At 37.3% G+C, this 19,775-nt stretch overlaps 1 protein-coding gene across 7 annotated transcripts in view; it reads right to left on the minus strand.

Annotated features, from left to right (window-relative positions):
* LOC105479823 (intersectin 2) overlaps positions 1–19,775 on the minus strand; it is a 156,993-nt gene that overhangs the window by 27,515 nt on the left and 109,703 nt on the right. For all 7 annotated transcript variants that reach the window (XR_011611551.1, XM_011738143.3, XM_011738146.2 and 4 more), the window contains 4 exons: positions 19,310–19,355; positions 19,098–19,219; positions 17,276–17,372; positions 16,606–16,797 (listed from right to left, as the gene is read on the minus strand). Coding sequence is in view for 6 of the 7 variants with exons in the window: in XM_011738143.3 (XP_011736445.1) it covers positions 16,606–16,797; positions 17,276–17,372; positions 19,098–19,219; positions 19,310–19,355 (457 nt within the window). In the remaining variant the exon portion in view is untranslated. The remainder of the gene's footprint in view (positions 1–16,605; positions 16,798–17,275; positions 17,373–19,097; positions 19,220–19,309; positions 19,356–19,775) is intronic.

Consider the following 19,775-nt stretch of genomic DNA (forward strand, 5'->3'; position numbering starts at 1 on the left):
AAGACACTGTCTCAACACCACAAAGAACCCATAGAACCAATTTCAATAAACACCAAGGAATCGATATTACTGTAGAAAAATGTTTACTGAATGAAGCTGGAAAATTACACATTTAACATTATTTTCAGATATTTCACTTTAAAGCAAAAGAACTTCCTAATCTCCCCAGGTGGCCTCCTCTGTTATTTACTTGACCTATCGCTAATGTCTGTGATGCTGATGACCCCCTCCTTGTGAGATCCTTTTTCACTGTCTTCCAGGTCACCACCTCGCCTCTCCTCACATTATCCTCCCACCTCACGGGTCTGCCCTCCCATGGTTCCTTTGCTCGTTCCTCCTCAACTCTCCCGACTTCCAATGTCGCAGTGCTCTAAGGTTCAGTCCTTGGAACTTTCCTCTACATACTCAGAGCCTTGGTGACCTAGTTCATTCTCAGGGCTTATTTATGTACTGATAGGCTCCCAAATTTACACTCCAGCCTGAACATCTTCTCTGAACCTCTTCACATGTTCTGCTGCATACTCAGTATCCCCATTCAGATGTCTAAAAGGCACATCACAGTAACATCCAAAGCCAAACCCCTAATCATCTCCTAACCTGCTCCTCTATGATTTTCCACCTCAGTGGATGGCAATATCATCTCTCCAGCTGCTCAGGCCACCTGATACTTCTCACACTTCACATTCAATCCACCTGCGGGCTCCATCTTCCCAATACATCCAGATCACTTCTCACATGTCCCCCACGGCCGTCCTGATCCAAGTTATCATCTTGTGCTTGGATTACTGAACTAACTTTCCAATGGATCTCCTGGCTTCTGATCCCTTCCCCCTCTTTAATCTGGCAAGGCAGAGCAATACTGTTAAAACACATCAGATCATGTCACTCCTTTAATTAAAACCCTTGGCCGGGCGCGGTGGCTCACGTCTGTAATCCCAGAGCTTTGAGAGGCCGAGGCAGGTGGATCACCTGAGGTCAAGAGTTGGAGACCAGCCTGGCCAACATGGTGGAATCCGGTCTCTACTAAAAATATAAAAATTAGCTGGACGTGGTGGTAGGCACCTGTAATCCCAGCTACTTGGGAGGCTGAGGCTGCAGAATTGCTTGAACCCAGGAGGCAGAGGTTGCAGCGACCGGAGATTGCACCATTGCACTCCAGCCTGGGCGACAAGAGTGAAACTCTGTCTCAAAAAAAAAAAAAAAAAAGAAATAAAAATAAAAATAATAAAAATAACAAAAACTCTCCAATGGGTTCTTCTCACTCCAGGCAAAAGCCAAAGTTCTTATAAATAGCCCACAAAAACCTAAACAATCTCCCTTATTTCCTAGGTCACACCCAGACCCTCGCTTCCTCCTTCTCTTCCCTCCATTTCCACCACACAGGCCTCTGCACTATTCCTCAGGCACCACAGGATGCTCCTGCTTCAGGTATTTTGCATGTGCTACCCCCTCTGCCCAGAATGATCTTCCAGATATCCACGCGGCTCCCTCCAGATATCCTCATACCCCTCCAGTCTCTGCCCCCTGTCACCATCTCAGAGAGGCTTCATCTGAGTATTTTATTCAAAATAAAATCCCTCTGGATCCACCTCCCTGCAGAACTCCCGTTCCCCTTCCCTGCTTTATTTTTCTAAGACACTACACACTTCATTTTGTTTGTTTTCTGTTTTAGCCTACTCAAACACCAGCTCCAAGATGGCAGAAATTTTTGTTTTATAATTTGCCATATCCCCAGTGTCTGACACACAGGAGGGCTTCAATAAGCATTTATGGAACGTGATGTGAAGATAAACTCTGAGCTGCAGGAGACAGTACAGCAGTGTTAACTACAGGCAGTCAGAGAAATTGACGAAAACTTCCTGGTAGGTCCTTTCTGGTGGACAGGAAGAGTGGGCAAAGAGGAAAGATGAGAGATCACGGCTACTATCATGTTCCCAGAGGAGTAATTAGTAGTGGGCTGGGCCACAAGACCCATCCCCATGCTGTGGGAGGATGTGGAGACTGAGAGACAAGTTATGAATCGTAAGTAAGTCGCACCACAGTTGGGAACCACTATTCCAAGTTACAGTGCAAGCAAGAAGCAGCAGCAAACAAGAGATGCCTAGGAAAGGAGAGGGGAAAGATCTGGGCAGATTCCAGGAGGTAAAGGACAAAAGACAATCTGTGATGACGAACACAGAGAGTGCTTGTTCAGATTATGTCACAAGTCCCAGAAAAGTCCTTGCCCATTTGGAGGAGAGCAGTGCCAGTGAACAATGCTATTCTCTGTGTGCCCAATTATGCAGCCAGAGTATCACATAATGGTTTCTAGTTATACTGTAAAGCTCAGTGAAAAGATGAGACTTTTAACAGTAAATCTAGATGAATAAACTGCATTTTCTGAAGGCTATCTTTTTATTGAAGTTTTATCAGGACACTAGCAAATTACAAGATATTTTATTTTGTAAAAGAATAGCTTTTCATCCACTTAGCAAATATTTATTGAGTACCGGGTAGCATGCTTCCACCACAAAGCAAAGATATTTATTTTTCCTTTTGGAAATTTAAATAATTACTGGACAAATTTCTAAATTCATGTCTTTTTGAGGCCTGTCAAGGTCTACTCCATTAGGAGTTATGTTGCTCATGTAAGCACAAAAAGGAAAGAAGTTCAAATCATATTTTAATGTTGCAGACCATCAGAAAGTAAACTATTTGGCTCAGAAAATAGTCATATTCTAGAATTTCCAAAAGCAACTGTATTGACAAGTGCAAGATAAAGAAAAATTTTATTGGTTTTATTTTTACTTTTGAATTTACTGTAAAAGGTCATAAGCCTAAGACAGCAACAACCTCCTAATGATAGACAAAAGGGCAGACCTGGCCTCACAGAGCAGTTAGTTCAGGCTAAACTCTGCAGCAGCCTTCTAACCTGCCAGACTTGTACCATGACTCAAGTGACGGAGTTAATGTGAGATGCAGGATATAGAATATTATAAAGAGATATCATGAAATAGTAGTTTCATCATGTTAGAACTTTCAATTCTAACAATAAAAATAACTGTACCAATGTGTATATACTGATTTACAACCCCTGAACAATCCTCTGAATAACAGATAACAACTCTGACCCCTGCTCTATAAGTAAATAGAGAATCTGGAGCTTGGTGGTGAAGAGACTTACCAGAGAAATTAGAGCTACTACATATCTAAATCTAGGTAACTTGTTTCAAGTCTTATATTTTGTAATGGCAGGCCATTTAAAATGGTGCTTACATTGCAATCACTGGAGATTCCATGTATAAACCTACCAGGTCCTAAGCTTGGTGAACTGAATTTGAAAGGCAAAAAAGGTTTAGGATAAATATTCTGAATGCCAAAGCCCAAAGCAATGAAAAAGCAAACAAGGCCCTTACTCTCCTTTAACTCTCTGTTATGTCTAAGTGACATAATTGTTCCCTTACGCACCCTTCTGCTCTGTCACACACACAGTTAGGCCCTTGTATTTAATAGCCAGTTCCAAATAGACTGTTTCATGCACTGTAGCACTTTGTATGAGTACACCGATTACTATAGCTCTGTCCTTGGGCAGTAGGGGTTTCATATGCACATAGATATTTTTTGTTAGTATGACTGAACAGCTTATGACACTATTAATCTCCCCCAGTAGTATGTTCATATGACTCGTATCTTCCACTTGTTTATGACTACATACATAACTGGAGACTTCGCCCCAAATTGCTGAGTTTAGGACACACAAATTCTATAGCACTGACTCTGACTTCAGGTGGCTAATGGATGACCACTGGTGACACAGGGATCCCAGTGGCAGGTTCTTCAGTCCCCTGGAATGTACCTTGACCAGCTTGGATTCATTTAAAGCAGTTAATTTTCTTCACCCTCCATCTTGCAATTAACTGATGACTGTTCTGCTTTTGTGGTTGGGAAAAAGAGCAGCTCCCAGTTAATGGAAAGCAGCATGAGAGAATGAGTTCTGGAGTCAGATCTGGACGCGAGTTCCAACTCTACCACTTACTCAGACAACCCAAATGATTAGTTCATCACTTGGTACACAGCAAATGTTTACTAAATGTTAGCTGTTATTTCTAGTATCTATTATGTGTCAGACATTAAACTAGTGCTTTACAAACCCCTTAAGTCTCATATGCAATATGGGTATTATTATTCTCACTTATACGGACCAGGCTAAGGCTCGGAGGGGTGAGCTGGCTGAGACAGGAATCAAAGCAATCCTCCCACTATACTTCCCACTGCACTCATTTATCATTCTCTTTGAAAGAGTAAGTGATTTTTGCCTTTTGAAAAGCATTAAAACATCTCTCTGAAGAATGTCCTTCATAATTTGTTGTTCTTTAAAGCAAAGTTTAAAAAGTGATTCTAAAACTGATTCTAAAAGTTTATACGAAGAGGCAAAGACCCAGAATAGCCAACACAAAATTAAACGAGAAGAATAAAACTGAAGAACTGACACTACCTGACCTCAAGACTTACTATAAAGCTGCAGTAATCAACACAGTGTGGTACTGGCAAAAGAATATACAAATAGATCAATGAAAACAGACTGGAGTCCAGAAATAGACCCATATAAATAGAGTCAACTGACCTTTGACAAAGGAGCAAAGGCAATACAATGGGGCAAAGATAGTCTTTTCAATAAATGATGCTGGAACAACTGGGCATCCAAATGCCAAAAAAAAAATATTCTTTAAAATGAAATGTAGACACAGGCCTCTACTCTTCACAAAACTCAAAATGCATCACAAACCTAAATTTGAAACACAAAACCATAACGTTCCTAGAAAATAACGTAAGAGAAAATCTAGATAACCTTGGGCTCAGTGATGACTCTTTAGATATGATACCGAAGACACAATCCATGAAAGAAAGAGTTGATAGGCTGAACTTCATTAAACGTAAAAACTTTCGTTCTGCAAAAGATGTGGTCAAGAGAATGGGAAGACAAGGCACAGACTGAAAAAAAACTTGCAAAAGACATATCTGATAAAGAACTATTATTCAAAATATGGAAAGAACTCTTAAAAGTCAACAATAAGAAAACAAATAAAAAAATGGGCCAAAGACCTTAACAGAGGCCTCATTGAAAAAGATACGCAGATGGCAAAAAAGCATATAAAAAGATGCTTTACATCCTATGTCGTTGGGAAAACGCAAATTAAAACAAAAACGAGATACCACTACACACCTGTTAGAATGGCCAGAATCCATAACACTGACACCATCAAATGCTGGCAAAGATGTGGAACAACAGGAACTTTCATTCATTGCCGGCGGGAATGCAAAATGGTACAGCCACTTTGGAAGACAGTTTGCCATTTACAAAACTAAACATACTCTTAAACTATCTGATCCAGCAGCAATCACACACCTTGGTCCTGACCCAAAGGAAATGAAAACTTATGTCCACACAAAAGCCTGCACACAGATATTTATAACAGCTTCATTCAGAATTGCCAAAACTTGGAAGGAATCACGGCATCTTTCAGTGAGTGGAGAAACGGGGTACACCCAGACAATGAAATATTATTTAGCACTGAAACGAAAGGATCAAGCCATGAAAAGATATGGAGGAAACTTACATGCCTATTACTAAGTGAAAGAAGCCAATCTGAAAAGGCTGCGTACTGTATGATTCCAATCATATGATATTCTGGGGAGGGCAAAACTAAGGAGACAGTAAAAAGATCAGTGGTTGCCAGGGGATGCAGGGAGAGAGAGCTGACCAGGTAGAGCACAGAGGATTTTTAGGGTAGTGAAAATACTCTGTATGATACTGTGATGGTAGCTATACGTCATTACTCATTTGTAGAATCCCACAGAATGCACAGCACCAAGACTGAACCTTAATGTAAACTACAGACTTTGATAATGACATGATGTAGGTGCATCAATTGTAACAAATGCACTGCTCCGGTGGGGGTGCTGTTAATGGGGGAGGCTATCTATGCCTGTGTCAGGGCAAGGGACATATGGGATATCTCTGTGCCTTCCTCTCAATTTTGCTGTGAACCTAAAACTACTCTAAAAAATAAAGTATTTTAAGAAAGTGATTATGAAGACAAATAATTTTAAAACGGGCAAAGGATCTGAATAGACGTATCTCCAAAGAAGGTATACAAATGGCCAACAAGCACATGAAAAAATGCCCAATATCATTAGTCATCAGGGAAACACACATCAAAACCACAATGAGATGTCACTTTATGCCCGCTGGATGGCTATAATAGAAGTCAGATAAGAAGAAGTGCTGGGGAGGATGTGGAGTAACAGAAAGCCCTGTACACTGCTGGTGGAAATAGAAAATGGTGCAGCCAGTGAAGCAGGTTCTCAACAAATTAAACATAGATTTACCATTTGACCTTGGAATTCTACTCCTAGACATCTATCCATAAGAAACACAGACATATGTTCACACAAAAACTTGTATACAAATGTTCACAGTAGTATTATTCACAATAGCCCAATGGTTGAAACAACCCAAATGTCCATTAACTAATGAATGGATAAACAAAACATGGTATATACACACAATGGGATATTAATTTGGCCATAAAAAGGAATAACGTACAACTATATGCTACTACATGGATGAACCCTGAAAACATTATGCTAGGTGAAATAAGCCAATCACAAAATGCTACACATTTTATGATTCCATACATACGAAATGTTCAGAATAGACAAACATGGAAACAAGATTAGTGCCTGTTTAGGGCTGGAGGTTGGAGGGGGGCTTAGGGAAATGGAGGTGATAGCTAAATTGTACAGAGATTCATTCTGAGGTGATAAAAATGTTTTACAAGTGATTGTGGAAATGGTTGGACAACTTTGTGAATATACTAAAAACCACTAACTGCATGGCAAGTGAATTATATCTCAATGAAGCTATTACCAAAAAAAGTGATGAAGTTCAGTTTTATCCTTCTGGATACTATTGTCATAGAGTCTTGTCCTTGCTTATTATGTTCAGTCTTTGATTCTCTGACTCTTCTCTGTGTGTCCTTTTTACACAGAGAAAACGCTGTGCAATCTCTGATTTTTCCTTTTTCCTTTTTTTTTTTTTTTTTGACATAGGGTCTCATTCTGTCACTCAGGCTGGAGTGCAGTGGTGTGATAGCTCACTGCAGCCTCGACCTCCCAGGCTCAATTGACCTGCCTGCCTCAGCCTCCTGAGTAGCTGGGACTACAGGAGTGCAGCAGCACCACTCCCAGCTATCTATCTATCTATCTATCTATCTATCTATCTATCTATCTATCATCAATCATCTATCTTATCTATCTATCTATCGATCTATCTATCTATCTATCTCTAATTTTTTTTGTAGAGACAGGTTTCACCATGTTGCTTAGGCTGGTCTCAAACCCCTAGGCTCAGGGTAATCACCCACCTTGGCCTCTCAAAGTACTGGGGTTACAGGCATGAGCCACCATCCTGCTTTCGTTTCACTGGTATGAGTAACGGTTGTACTCCTGAAGTTCATTATTAGGGGATGGTGGCACACTAGTGTAGAGGCTAACAGCGTGGACTTGGGAGCCAGACCATGGACCACCTCTACCACTTACTAGCTGTGGAACCCTGGACAAATAATCTAATCTGTTTGAATTTCTGCATCTCAAAAAAGAAAACAATGAAGAGGTAATACAATCAAGGACCTTAGAAAAGTACATAGACTAAGAAGTCCTCAAAAAAGAGCACTTTTCCTCTTTTTACTGGTGCGAGAGATGGTTGCAGAGCCAGAATTTCATTATTTTTTTAAAAGTCGTGAAAATAGCACAACACTCTTTCTCATATAACCTGTTTCCTGTCTTTGGGTTCCTTTCACTATCCAATCCTTAACTGCTGATCTTCTAGGAGGTCTGATCTTCTTCCCAAATAATCTCATCTACTTTCACTGGTTCCACAACTACCCATATGTATGTCATTCCACCAGGTGGTGTACATCTGATGTTGTCTATCTTGATTTTATCTGACCATCTGCTTGACAATTTCTTTGTGGACATCCCATAGGTGCTCCAAACTCCTCTTCTTCCCCCAACTCTTAATTCTTCACTGCAGTTGGTGGCACCACTATCACACCCTGTCCCTCAAGACACAAATCTGGAAATAACTGACTTCCACCTACACTCATATCCCATCAATCCCCAATTTCTGCCAATTTTCCCTCAGAACTCTGTTTCATCATTTTTTTCTCCACCTTGGATGCATATCAGAATCATCTGGGAGGCTTTGAAAGACCCCCTTGATCAGGCCGAACTTCAATCCATTTAAATTAGGACCCCAGCGACTATAGATTTTTAAAGTTTCCCAAGTGATTCCAACATACAGCTGAGCTAGAGAATTTCTGACTCAGCCCTTGGCCTGCCTCTCAAGCCTCAACTTTCACAGTTCCTAGCTCTGTTATTTCCATTCTAACAATACTGAAATGCTTACGACGACACTTCCCCACCATGCCGTTTCTTGTCTTTATCATGCACTCCACCATCCTACCCACCGAATCTGGCTTATTGCTACTTATCTTATGGACCTGGCAGTTGCTTCCTCCAGCAAGTCTCTCGTTCACCAATCTATGGTTGAATTTGGTATTCCTTCTATGCAGTCCTTAAGTGCCTGGTAAATATCTATCACTGTGCTGAATATGCTGTTTTATAATTATCTCCATATGGGCCTAATCCCCTCAAAGAACTATGTACCACCTAAGACGATGGCCACTTGACACTCAGTTTTGTATCTCCAGCACCTGCTTGGCCTTATGTAAACACTTAATACAAGTTAGTTGAATAACTTTCCAGAGATGAGGAAAGGCTTTTTGGAAAGAGGTTGGTTGTGCTAGACGTTGATGGATGGACTGGATTTAGATCCGTATCTTTCTTTCCACCCAAGGGCTTATATAACCACCAACACGATTAACTTTAACACTGCTGAACTTTGATGCCTCCAAGCATGCACTGCTGCTTCTTTTACATAAACTCGTATTTTGTACTAAAGGTCTTACTCTACATTTGCAATGAGTATTCATTTGTAAGTTCCATCAATCTTTTTAGAAAAAAGTTGCAGTAAAAATTATGAAAACACAATAGTCTATTATTAGCCTAGATTATGTTTTCCTTACTTTTGTGAGCAACAACATATTAAAATCAAACTTTATTTCACTTTTGAGATACATATGATTATCTCCAAACAAATTCTTTTCATCTTGACCACTTAAAAACATTTCTTTTGCCCCCTATGATATAAAACAATTTGCTGGCCTGTACTCATGAGACTACATTAAGGAAAAAGAGACATTCCAAAGACATTTAATCATGACTAAATAAAAACCATTAAAAGCTTTAAAGAATGTTTCAAAAGAAATACACAATACAACTAATATAGTTTGTGTTCTTTTAATAAACACACTTGCATAGTTATATTACAATTTTGTAAAAATAAAAACAGATTATCTCATGCCAAGCGTGCCCAGCATTTGCACAATCTCAATACCTTTAATACTATAGTTTTCAAGACACACAAAATAAAATTTTAAGGCAAAAACAGCACTTTGCAACAATTTAATAATTTATTACATTACAGTAGCATCACAGCAGCATTCAATAATGCCACTTTAGGCAAGTCTTTCAGTATTTCCATTATAGATTCTGCTTACAAGAATTCATAAATTGGTAAAAGTCACTCTAAGAAAACTTGGCAAATAAAGCTTTGGACTGGAATTGGCATTTCTTTCTCTACTTTTCCTTCCCCCAGTTTCTTTCTTTTAAACTACAGTATTTATATTTTTAAATGTTTTATTTCAAAACATTTATGTATCAGTTACATTTTTAATAGTTATATTATTTTAAAATTAAGATAAAGTTTTAGAGAAACTATATTATGGATAGGGCTGATTTACATTTTCAAATTTTCTAAAAATCAGCTTTGGTTTTAGAACTGATTCTTTTCATTTCTGGAAAACCTAAAAGGTTTAATCAAATAATTTAAATGTGATTATTATATATTGCAATTTGGTATTTTGATTCTTTACCTCCTACAGAAATTCAAATTCATTCAGTTGAACTCACATTTTAAAATTCTATGTTTCTGATGAACTCTAACCTTCTAATGTTACCTTCTAAGAAAATTGAAAGCTGCCTTATACTGAATGAGGAAGAGAACAAATACTTGGCTGAATGAGGTATTGCAAAAGACTGCATGCACTTTTAAGAAAGACTTAGTTATTATGTCATATGATTTCCATTCTTTTTAGCTTTTTCTTAAATATATGACAAAATGTCATACGATTTCCCTTTTTTTTAGCTTTTTCTTAAATATATGACAAAATACCTACACAAAGAGTGGTATTTCAGTTAATATAGTAAATTTATTTTCCAGACTGACATTCAGCTTAAATATGCCAGTATATGATTTAATCCATAGGTACCTGATGAACACATTATTTTCAGATTGGTTACAGATGCCAAATGCTATCTGAAGGTCATTCCTAGTAATTTATATTTATCAGTGTAAAAGTGAAGTGATTTGCACTATAAAAATACCTTTGAAATAATTCATCAATGTATTAGATAAACTCAGTTTCAGAATTATAAAGAAAAAACGTTAGATCAAAATAATGTGGCTAATTAACAGTGGTATGATTTCTACCCCGAGGGTTTAAAAATGGATTTGAAGTAACTGTCTTTGAACTCAAAAGAATGCAAAAGCAGCAAGTTCAGAAAATAAAAGGCAAGAACAGGTAATTAATACAATTTGAAAGAGTCAGTTGAATTCACAAGGACCCAATCTTTGCACTCTTTCAGTGAATGCAGGCAAATCTGTTATTCCATCTGTAAAATGGTATTATTGCTTTCCTATTAATGTCATATTTATAAAAGTATCATGAGGATGCCAAATGCTAAAAATAGAGGTGGTCTAGTAACTAGAAATTGCCACCCTAGGGAGCACACATACGTATCTCCCTACAGCCTAATAATGTGATGTATTTTGAAACACAGACATTAGAACTTTATGAAGTTTTAACTGTTGATTCTTTCCCAAGCATCATAGAGTTATGATTTAGGCAATGTATGACTGAAATAATTCATTCATAATGTATAGGCACATTAACATAAATATTGCACAAAATATGCCTCTAACTGAAACTGAGAGGTATAAAAACATATTTCACTCTTTGTAAATAACTTTGAGGAAATATGACTCTGTGATTGTATATACACTTTTCCTGATACTCTGACATTCACAAACAGTAGATTGCACTGCAGTTTGTAAACATTTTAAGTTGTAAAAACTTCTCCTTGATTTTCAAATATAGTATAATACTGTCTACTAAAACTCCTTTTTGTTTCAACTAAGTACTCTCACATATATTAGTTTATAATAATGTTTGTTATTATTTTTTAAAGTGTTTTCCATTCAAGGAAAAGAAGTAAATTTCTATGTCAAAGTAGCCAATGTGGTTGAAGAACAGGCATTAGCCAGAGAAGTCTGAGCCTCAAAGAAGCTCCATGAACACAGAGGAATGCCAGGTGTTACATAGCTTTCCTTCACTCTAATTCATTCTTGACTAGAGCCTGCATGTCTGTTTCCGGGACATTTAAACTCTTAAAGGATTTCTTATGATCTTTACTAAATACATGAAGAAGAATGTCGACCAGTGCCCTTTTGTATACTGGGACATGTAGTCACCTGATTAAAACAGGTAACAATGAACTCTGACTTTAAAATGACTGTAGATATAAATGCTCTAAGCTAGGAAAGGTTTTTCACATCTCACAGTCAACGATGGGAGTCTTTCATTCCTCAAAAATAATCCCTTTTTAGGTCATTGAAAGAGAATACAAACGCTGCAGCACATGATGCAGTATCTTCATCAGCCCAGAGCACATAAAGATTCTAAGGGAACGACCATAGGACAAGGCTCATTCTTGGGACTGAAACAAATGAAACACTCTATTCTGCACATGCCTGCTAGAGCAGGCCACTTTCCTCTTCTCTGAGATTTAAAAAGCTCCCCCAAAATGTTGTTATTCCCATCCCGAATACACAGAAAACAGGGCATGGCTGTTTCCAGTTCTTGGCCTTTAAACAAATCTAAATGTCAGTACTCATAGTGGCATATTACAAAGTAATAAACAGTGTGCACTTGAGGGCAAACCACATATTGAGCGAATTAAGAGCTCACTGTGATTAGGATTAAACATAATAGCAGAACATAAGCAAATTTTATCTGAATTCTGTAAATGAATACACATGTTGCAATAACATTAAAAAAGCATGGCAGCCTATTACAAACCAGTAAGAATAGTTTGTGCAAATAGTGGGTCTTTGTGTGTTTGAACTCCCACCACATAAGGGCAAACTCAATATGCATGCTAATGACCTACAATTATCAAATTAAAAAAGAAGAAAAATGCTAAAGATGCCAGAGTGAACAGCAGGGAAAGCCACACAAAGACCCACTATCCTTTAACTTTTTACAAATAAATTTAAACTATAAGTTAGAAACACAAAAAAATAATCACAAGTGGCTCTAACATTCAAGCGAAGTGAACGAATTGTGTAGGAGATATGTGGTCAGGGCTGCCTGCCCTGCCTCCACGCTAGAGTGAAACTTGGATAGTGGGTCTCTGGGGTGCTTTCACAACTGGAAGACAACATTGGGTCCTAAAAAAAGAAAATGAGGAATAAAATGAACATAATGCAAATTAGGTGGGTGAGATAAAATTTGACTAGTAACAACATGCAACATCAACAAATTTGAACTGTTAAAATTCTCTATTTTAAAAAAAGTTCTAATTATGTAAAAAATGAAAAATAATACTTATAAGGGCCAAAGAAACACAAATGGTAATCTGTAATTTAACTAGCTTTCATGGACTATTACAAAGACTACAAACAGATGGTTCATTTATAAAAATCCGGGTAGGTACAACAAGGATCTCATATCTATTCCTGACTTTAAAGATTAAACATTTTCTGAACCATACCCTATTACAATTATAGGTTAATATAAATAATGCGAGTGAAATTCATAGCTACCACCAACATAATTAACATTACTCTTCATCTTCTTTGAAAAAGCAATTATGACTCTTCAATTTCTGATAAATTACTTCAAATAAACAAAATCGGTACTCCTCACTTTCCTAGATAATTTAAACAGTTGTTTTACAGAAACAATAAACCATCTCAGAGGAATTTCTTTGGAAGTTATCCTTAGAATTACAGAATTGAGAGCCCTTTTATTCCAGGATGGATGACAAGCCTTTAGCCATTCATTTAGGCAAAACAGTAAAGTATTCAGTTTTTAGATCTGATTAAACTAAAAAAAAACCCCACATACACCAGCCAGAAACAAGGTAATAGGTAAGTTACTGCTAATAACTTTATAACAAAGAGAAATTTGAAACTACTCTTATTTTAAAATAACCTCTTGAACATTTTGTTTTCCCAGCTGTCAGTATGTAAAATGACCAAGAAAATAATAAGTTCCTCCTTGCATCCCCAACATTTGCCATTCCAGCAAACCATTACTACTTATCCTTCATGTACCAGCTCAAATATCTTCTGTTACATCTTTCACAACATGCCGTCTTTCTCCATAAAGATTTAGGGGGTCTTTTTCCAAAACATATTTGTATAAATATTCATTACAGCAACTGTTATATTTATCTGAATGTTGTTCCCCACTAACCTCTAAAGCTACTTCAGAGAATGGATTGTCTTTTCTTGTTTGTATTCCCAGTACTCCTAGTCAGTACAGAGTAGACATTCAAATAATACCAAATGATGAATTTCTTAAATGAACAGTGGGAAGAATGTTAACATAAAATCCAAAAACCCCATAAAAAAGTAAAATCTGAAGCACATAGGAGCTATAAAATCATTGTGTAGGTCAATAATGACTGACAATTACTCTTTTTCTTCTTATTTTAATCTTTCAATATTTCCTTGTTTGTTTGCTTTGAGACAGGATCTCATTCTGTCACCCAGGCTGGAGTACAGTGGCATGACCATGGCTTACTGCAGCCTCCCACCTCAGCCTCCCAGGCTGCTGGGACTATAGGCATGTGCCACCATACTCAGCTAATTTTTTAAAAATTTTCTGTGGAGATGAGGTCTCCCTATATTGACAATCAAACAATCTTCCTGCCTCAGCCTCCCAAAGTGTTGGGATTACAGGTGTGCGCCACTGTGCCCAGCCCTGCTACTTCCATGTTTTATTTCAGGGAGGGCTTGCATTACAGTTGGTTGTCTTCTAGAGGTGCGCTGTCTAACACAGTAGCCATAGGCCACAAGTGGCTTTTCAGCTTAAAATTAAAGTTAAATTAAATTAAAAATTGAGTTTCTCAGTCATATTAGCCACACTCCAAACAATCAAGTGACTAGTGGCCACTGTATTGGAGAGTGGAGATACAGACTATTTTCTGTATTGCATAAAATTCTACTGGATAGCGTCGTTTAGACTGGATCTCTCTCTCATCTACAGGTGGACTAAGGCTCTGCCAGTTCTACCCACACTAAAATAGTAAACGAAGCATTCTCTGGGCAAAAGTAATTTCCATGACAAATGTGTCCTTGAATAACTAATAACTAACAGATGATATCAATCTATTTTCTGTCTCATTAGTGTATTAAACTTTTACTGACAACCAGAAACTATGCTGCTTCTTTTTGGAATAAAAAATTGTCACTGAACTCTCTGGGAAAGTTACTTTCCAAGGAGATTGTTACTGCCTTGAACTAGTAGATTTCTTCAGAGTAATTTTCAAATTATCTGCAGAGGGGAAACTGAAAGGACCTTCATAAAATAGGCAGGGGAAAGGTATAAGACATGGGGCCACAGTTCTGTCCTTCCTTTCAAATGGCTTTTGTCTGTTCTTTATATTCCCTATTATATGAGACTTAATTGGAAAAAGTGTTTCAAACAACAACAACATATTTGAAAAACCTAACTTTAGTTCATAGATGCTATAAAAACCAAACGTACTGACACACTGGCATGCCTTCAGGGATCACTAGCCAAAAATCTTCCAAACCCAGTAGGTCTGAAAAGTATTTTCCATTCTCAATACCAAGAAAGATGCCACAGCTAATTAGAAAAACTGGTTTCTAAGTAATCACTGTGAACTGCCAAACCATCAGCAGAGCTTAAAAATGATTATTTATTAGGCAACCCAAGTTACAATTTTCTTCATCACTTCTGAAATCCTGTAATATTTTTGGGAATATTCAAATCACAAAAAAACTGGATTCCTCCCATCTCCAAGTTGGGAAACTTAGTTGCTTTATCTAAAGGGAAGGTTTCTCCCAGGGTCAGAACTATCTTTATAAGCTCTAAAGTGAAAATAATGCACAAAATTATAGATATGGTATATATTCATAATCCTTATACTGAATCATAAGTGTATCTCAGTTTTGTTTGGGTTACCATTTATATATGCTCAGCAACTGAATTTAAATGAAAGGCTAAGTATTTTACATTTCATAAGACATATATCATGAGATATTTTAAAAATAAAACTAAAAATCAAAGAGTGGGAAAAAGTGACAATCATTTCATAAAGGTAAAAAATTATTTCCAAGTACTATTTATTTCCTAACTTATTACTAATGCTGTATTTATTGTCAACCAAAAGAATGGCTAGGTAAATACCAGAGAGATGATTTTATATAATACCAAACTTCACACTTCGAGATCTGGACCCCTGTTCTGAAAATAATGAAATAGACCTTGATTTATACATCCCTTGTGGAAAAAGGTGGCTATCTAAAGAATCACCTGACAAGAATTTTGCAACAGTCATAAATATTTAAGTTTTAATTTTCTTCCAACATGGATGATACGTAAACAGCGAGAAATAAACGAGACGGTTGGAAATTTAACGGCTTCTGTACGCTAAAAGAGTAATTTTGAATAGGTGAATAGGGTAATTGCTACCTACTTTTTTTTTTCCCCTTGAGACAGGGTTTCTCTCTGTTGCCCAGGCCGGAGTGCAGTGTGTGTGATCATGACTTACTGCAGCCTTGACCTCCCGGGTTCAAGAGATCCTCCCACCTCAGACTCCCAAGTAGCTGAGACTACAAGCATGTGCCACCACAGCCAGCTAATTTTGGTATTTTTTGTCAACATGGGGCTTCGCCACGTTGCCTAGGCTAGTCTCCAACTCCTGGGCTTAAGGAATCTTGCACACCATGGCCTCCCAAAGTGCTGGGATTATGGGTGTGAGTCACTGTGCCCGGCCACTAGCGACTTTTTATTAAACCAAAAAAGAACATGGGACACTGAAAAAGAGGAAGATAGTGAAAAGAAGCTGCAGTATAGATGGCAGTCATACCAAAGGACTCGTAGGAAAAATTATATATTCTTTCAGATTAAGTCTAATACTAAGGTCTGGAGCTAGCAAGTATTTAAAATAAAGCTGTATAACTTCTGACCTTGTAAAAAGTTTCCTTTTGTTTCTTCTCACTTTAAACACTAATCTACATTTGCTGTGAATGCTGAGTTTAGGATCTAATCCAGAAAAGGAATAAATGCAGTGCTGTATATTAAAGTTTCATACTAGGTGAGAGGTAAATAATTTAATATTACTCACACTGTTGACTTGGATCTGAGTCTGTCGTCATCTTAACGTAGTTTGAAGGAAAGAGACCAGTTACCCCATTGATCTCTCCTTGCCACCAATCAGGATCATCTTTGTTCATAACATTAATGAGTTGTCCCTTGGAGAAACTGAGCTCATCTTCATTATTGGCTGCATAGTCATACATAGCAATCACCTGACATACTATCACAAGAATAACAAAATAACACATTAAACAAATTAATTATTTCTTCAAGGGTCAATCATTTGAAATCTCCCTAGGATTTAAATTATTTTAATATTAAATATTAAAATTAGGCTAAAATTTCCCTTGAACTGCTCTCTTTCTCACCCTCCTTCCCCTATTCCTGGTCTTACAAAAACAAGAACTTCCCAACTACAGTTAACAATGCAAGTGAAGTACTTCACTTTAAGTATGATGGTGTAACAATTACACATTGAAAGATTTCAAGGAGTTGAAGTGGTTCAAGTATCAGTGAATAAGCTGGCTGTTCCTACACTGAACTTTTCAGAAAGAAAATTCTCAGTGGCATGTTACTTTTAAGCAGACGTAAAGAAAGAACACATTTTTAATGTTTTTCAAAGAGTGAGCTAATCTAAGAAGTTGCTGAGTTTTAACAAACTCCTCTAAAATGAAATACAAATTAACCCACTTCCATACCAGGATGAAAGGCAGGTGTGGCTCTTTCACTACTTGGACCCAAAAGTTTAACATGACTGGCAGGAAACCATCCTTTCTGTCGCTTTTTTCCTCTGGCCTATAAAATTAGCAAAAGAAATATGTAATTGAAAGATGAGATTAAAAACAATCATTGAGACATAACTTAAAAATTAGAAAAACCATAAATGTGTAGTAAATAATTTAATCTTGCCTAAACAGAGGTCTGGTCTTTGCCCTCAGCTCCTTGGAAGTAATCTCTAAATCCTTAGACTATCCTGACTGGTAAGAGTGTCTTAGTTTACCTGTGGGTGCTGGGCCATGCCAAATCTAACAATGCGATGTATGGTGGGTGCTTTGGGTCATGCAGTATCAGCTCTACCTTGGTAGGGGATGGAGACTGATTTCAGCCAAATGGGCAATCAACTATATCTATGTGAGGAACCCCAGTCAAAACTCTGGACACCAAGGCTTTGCTAATCGGCAATACTCTGTGTGTATTGTCACACATCATTGCCAGGAGGAGTTAATACTGTTCACGACTCCACCAGGAGAGGACAACTGGAAGCTCTGTTTTTGGAACTCTACTGCACTCTGCCCCATGTGTCTCTCAACTTGGCTGTAACTTGACAATAAACTGTAACATGAGTGTAACAGCTGTAGTGAGTTCTGTAAAGTCCTTCTAGTGAATTACAGAAATTGAGAGCAGTCTTGGAGACCCCCAAGCTTGGAATTGGTTTCAGATATGAGCATGGTCTTGGGGGCCTCAAACTCAGCATTAGCCTTTCAAGTCAACATTAAACAACCGGAAGACACACTAAAACACGCATCTCAAACTGCTGCTGAAAACGGCATCTGCAGAAGTCTATGTGGAGGTCTTTCAGACTCAGAGTTCTCTGAGTATTTCACAAAAATATTTATATTCTAAAAAGACATTTCTAGAGTTCTCCTAATAAGTTCAAGTCAACCCTTAAAATGGTGCAGCCGACTACAAATACTTCTTGGTGCTTTGTTAATAATTAATCAGGAGGTCGTAAGTAAAATTTGTAAAGAGTCATGTTTCCCACTTAGTTCAGTCCATCTTCAAAGTAAATCAGAAGGTGGAATTTCAGGGGGTTATTCAAGAAGGTATTACATTTGAGCCCCCATTTTTCTTTAGGAATCCTAAGACTCCCGATTTGCAAGAATGAAGCTATGTTTATCCTCCATATTACAATTATATATCACTCATAAAAATACAGTTATTATATCTCTTGTCATCTTTCAATCCCTCAAACGCTTTTTAGTTTTAACTAGTAAGGAAATTTTAGAAGTCAGAGAAGAACCCTTTTCCTGTATCAAAACACATGCAATAACTGTTAACATTTTAGGGAAAAAACCAGGTTCATCTATGTCCATATTGTTTTTCCTTGCACTGCTGTTTCAAAAACCTAAGACCACTAGCGGACAGCCCAATTAGTAGTATTTTCTCAGCACCACCTAGATCATGTCTTTCTCCGAGAGGCTATACTGCAAGCCTGGGACTATCCCAGGGAAAGATGATGATGTGCTTTCCTTTAAGAACCTGATCTTTGAATTATAAAGGAATGCATTATTGGAAAACAATTATGTCTTTGGAGAAAATTATTCCTTAAATTGTTACTTATAATATCAACTCAACTGCGCTAAAAATGTACACGTAAAAGACTAAAGGAAATATAACGCAGTAAAATATTGATAATGATTACCTCTAAGTGATCTAAAAATTTTTATTAATTTTATCTTTTTTATGGAACATGCAGTACTTTTATAATAAAATTTATAGATGCTATTTAATGAAGATTACCTGTAACTCTCCTTGCCACCACCCACTTGTATTTTTCTTTAGAATTAATATTAACTGTCCTGGTGCAAGGCTAAGTTGTTCAGAACCAGAAGCAACATATGCTGAAGTTACCTGAGCAATCTCTGAAAAGAAGACAAACAAGAAACTATGAATTCAAGATTGCAACAGAGCAAACACTTTAGTAATTTTTTTAAGATCATTACTATACATACCAGGTTTTTTATTTGATGCTCCAGACTTGCTAGCACTCCCAAAACTCTACAAGAAAAAGATACCATATTGTTTTATTATTTCCAACAATCCAGAAGTAAAAGTACAAAGGTTAATGGGAATTAGAGATTTCAAATTCCCAGCATTCCTTTTTCTTTAAATGAAGATGAAAATGACAATGAACCTCATGCAGTATTAACAAATAAGTGAAAAATCCAACACTTATGAGGAGATCTGGTCTGCTAATGTAAAACATTATATACAAGTGGCTGATGTCGTCAACCACTGACTCAACAGGAAGAGCTTGTTTTCTGAAACTTAAATATTAAACATGACCCTCTAGGCCAAATGCACCCCATTCATCAATGGTGTTAGCACCAATGCCCACTATGCACAACACATGTGTCCTGGATATGTCAAGGTATATGTTATTTTGCTCCTGCTTTCTCTAAGGGATCCTGACTTATC

The sequence above is a fragment of the Macaca nemestrina genome, chromosome 13 (genome assembly GCF_043159975.1).
Source record: "Macaca nemestrina isolate mMacNem1 chromosome 13, mMacNem.hap1, whole genome shotgun sequence".
NCBI classification, from domain to species: domain Eukaryota; kingdom Metazoa; phylum Chordata; class Mammalia; order Primates; family Cercopithecidae; genus Macaca; species Macaca nemestrina.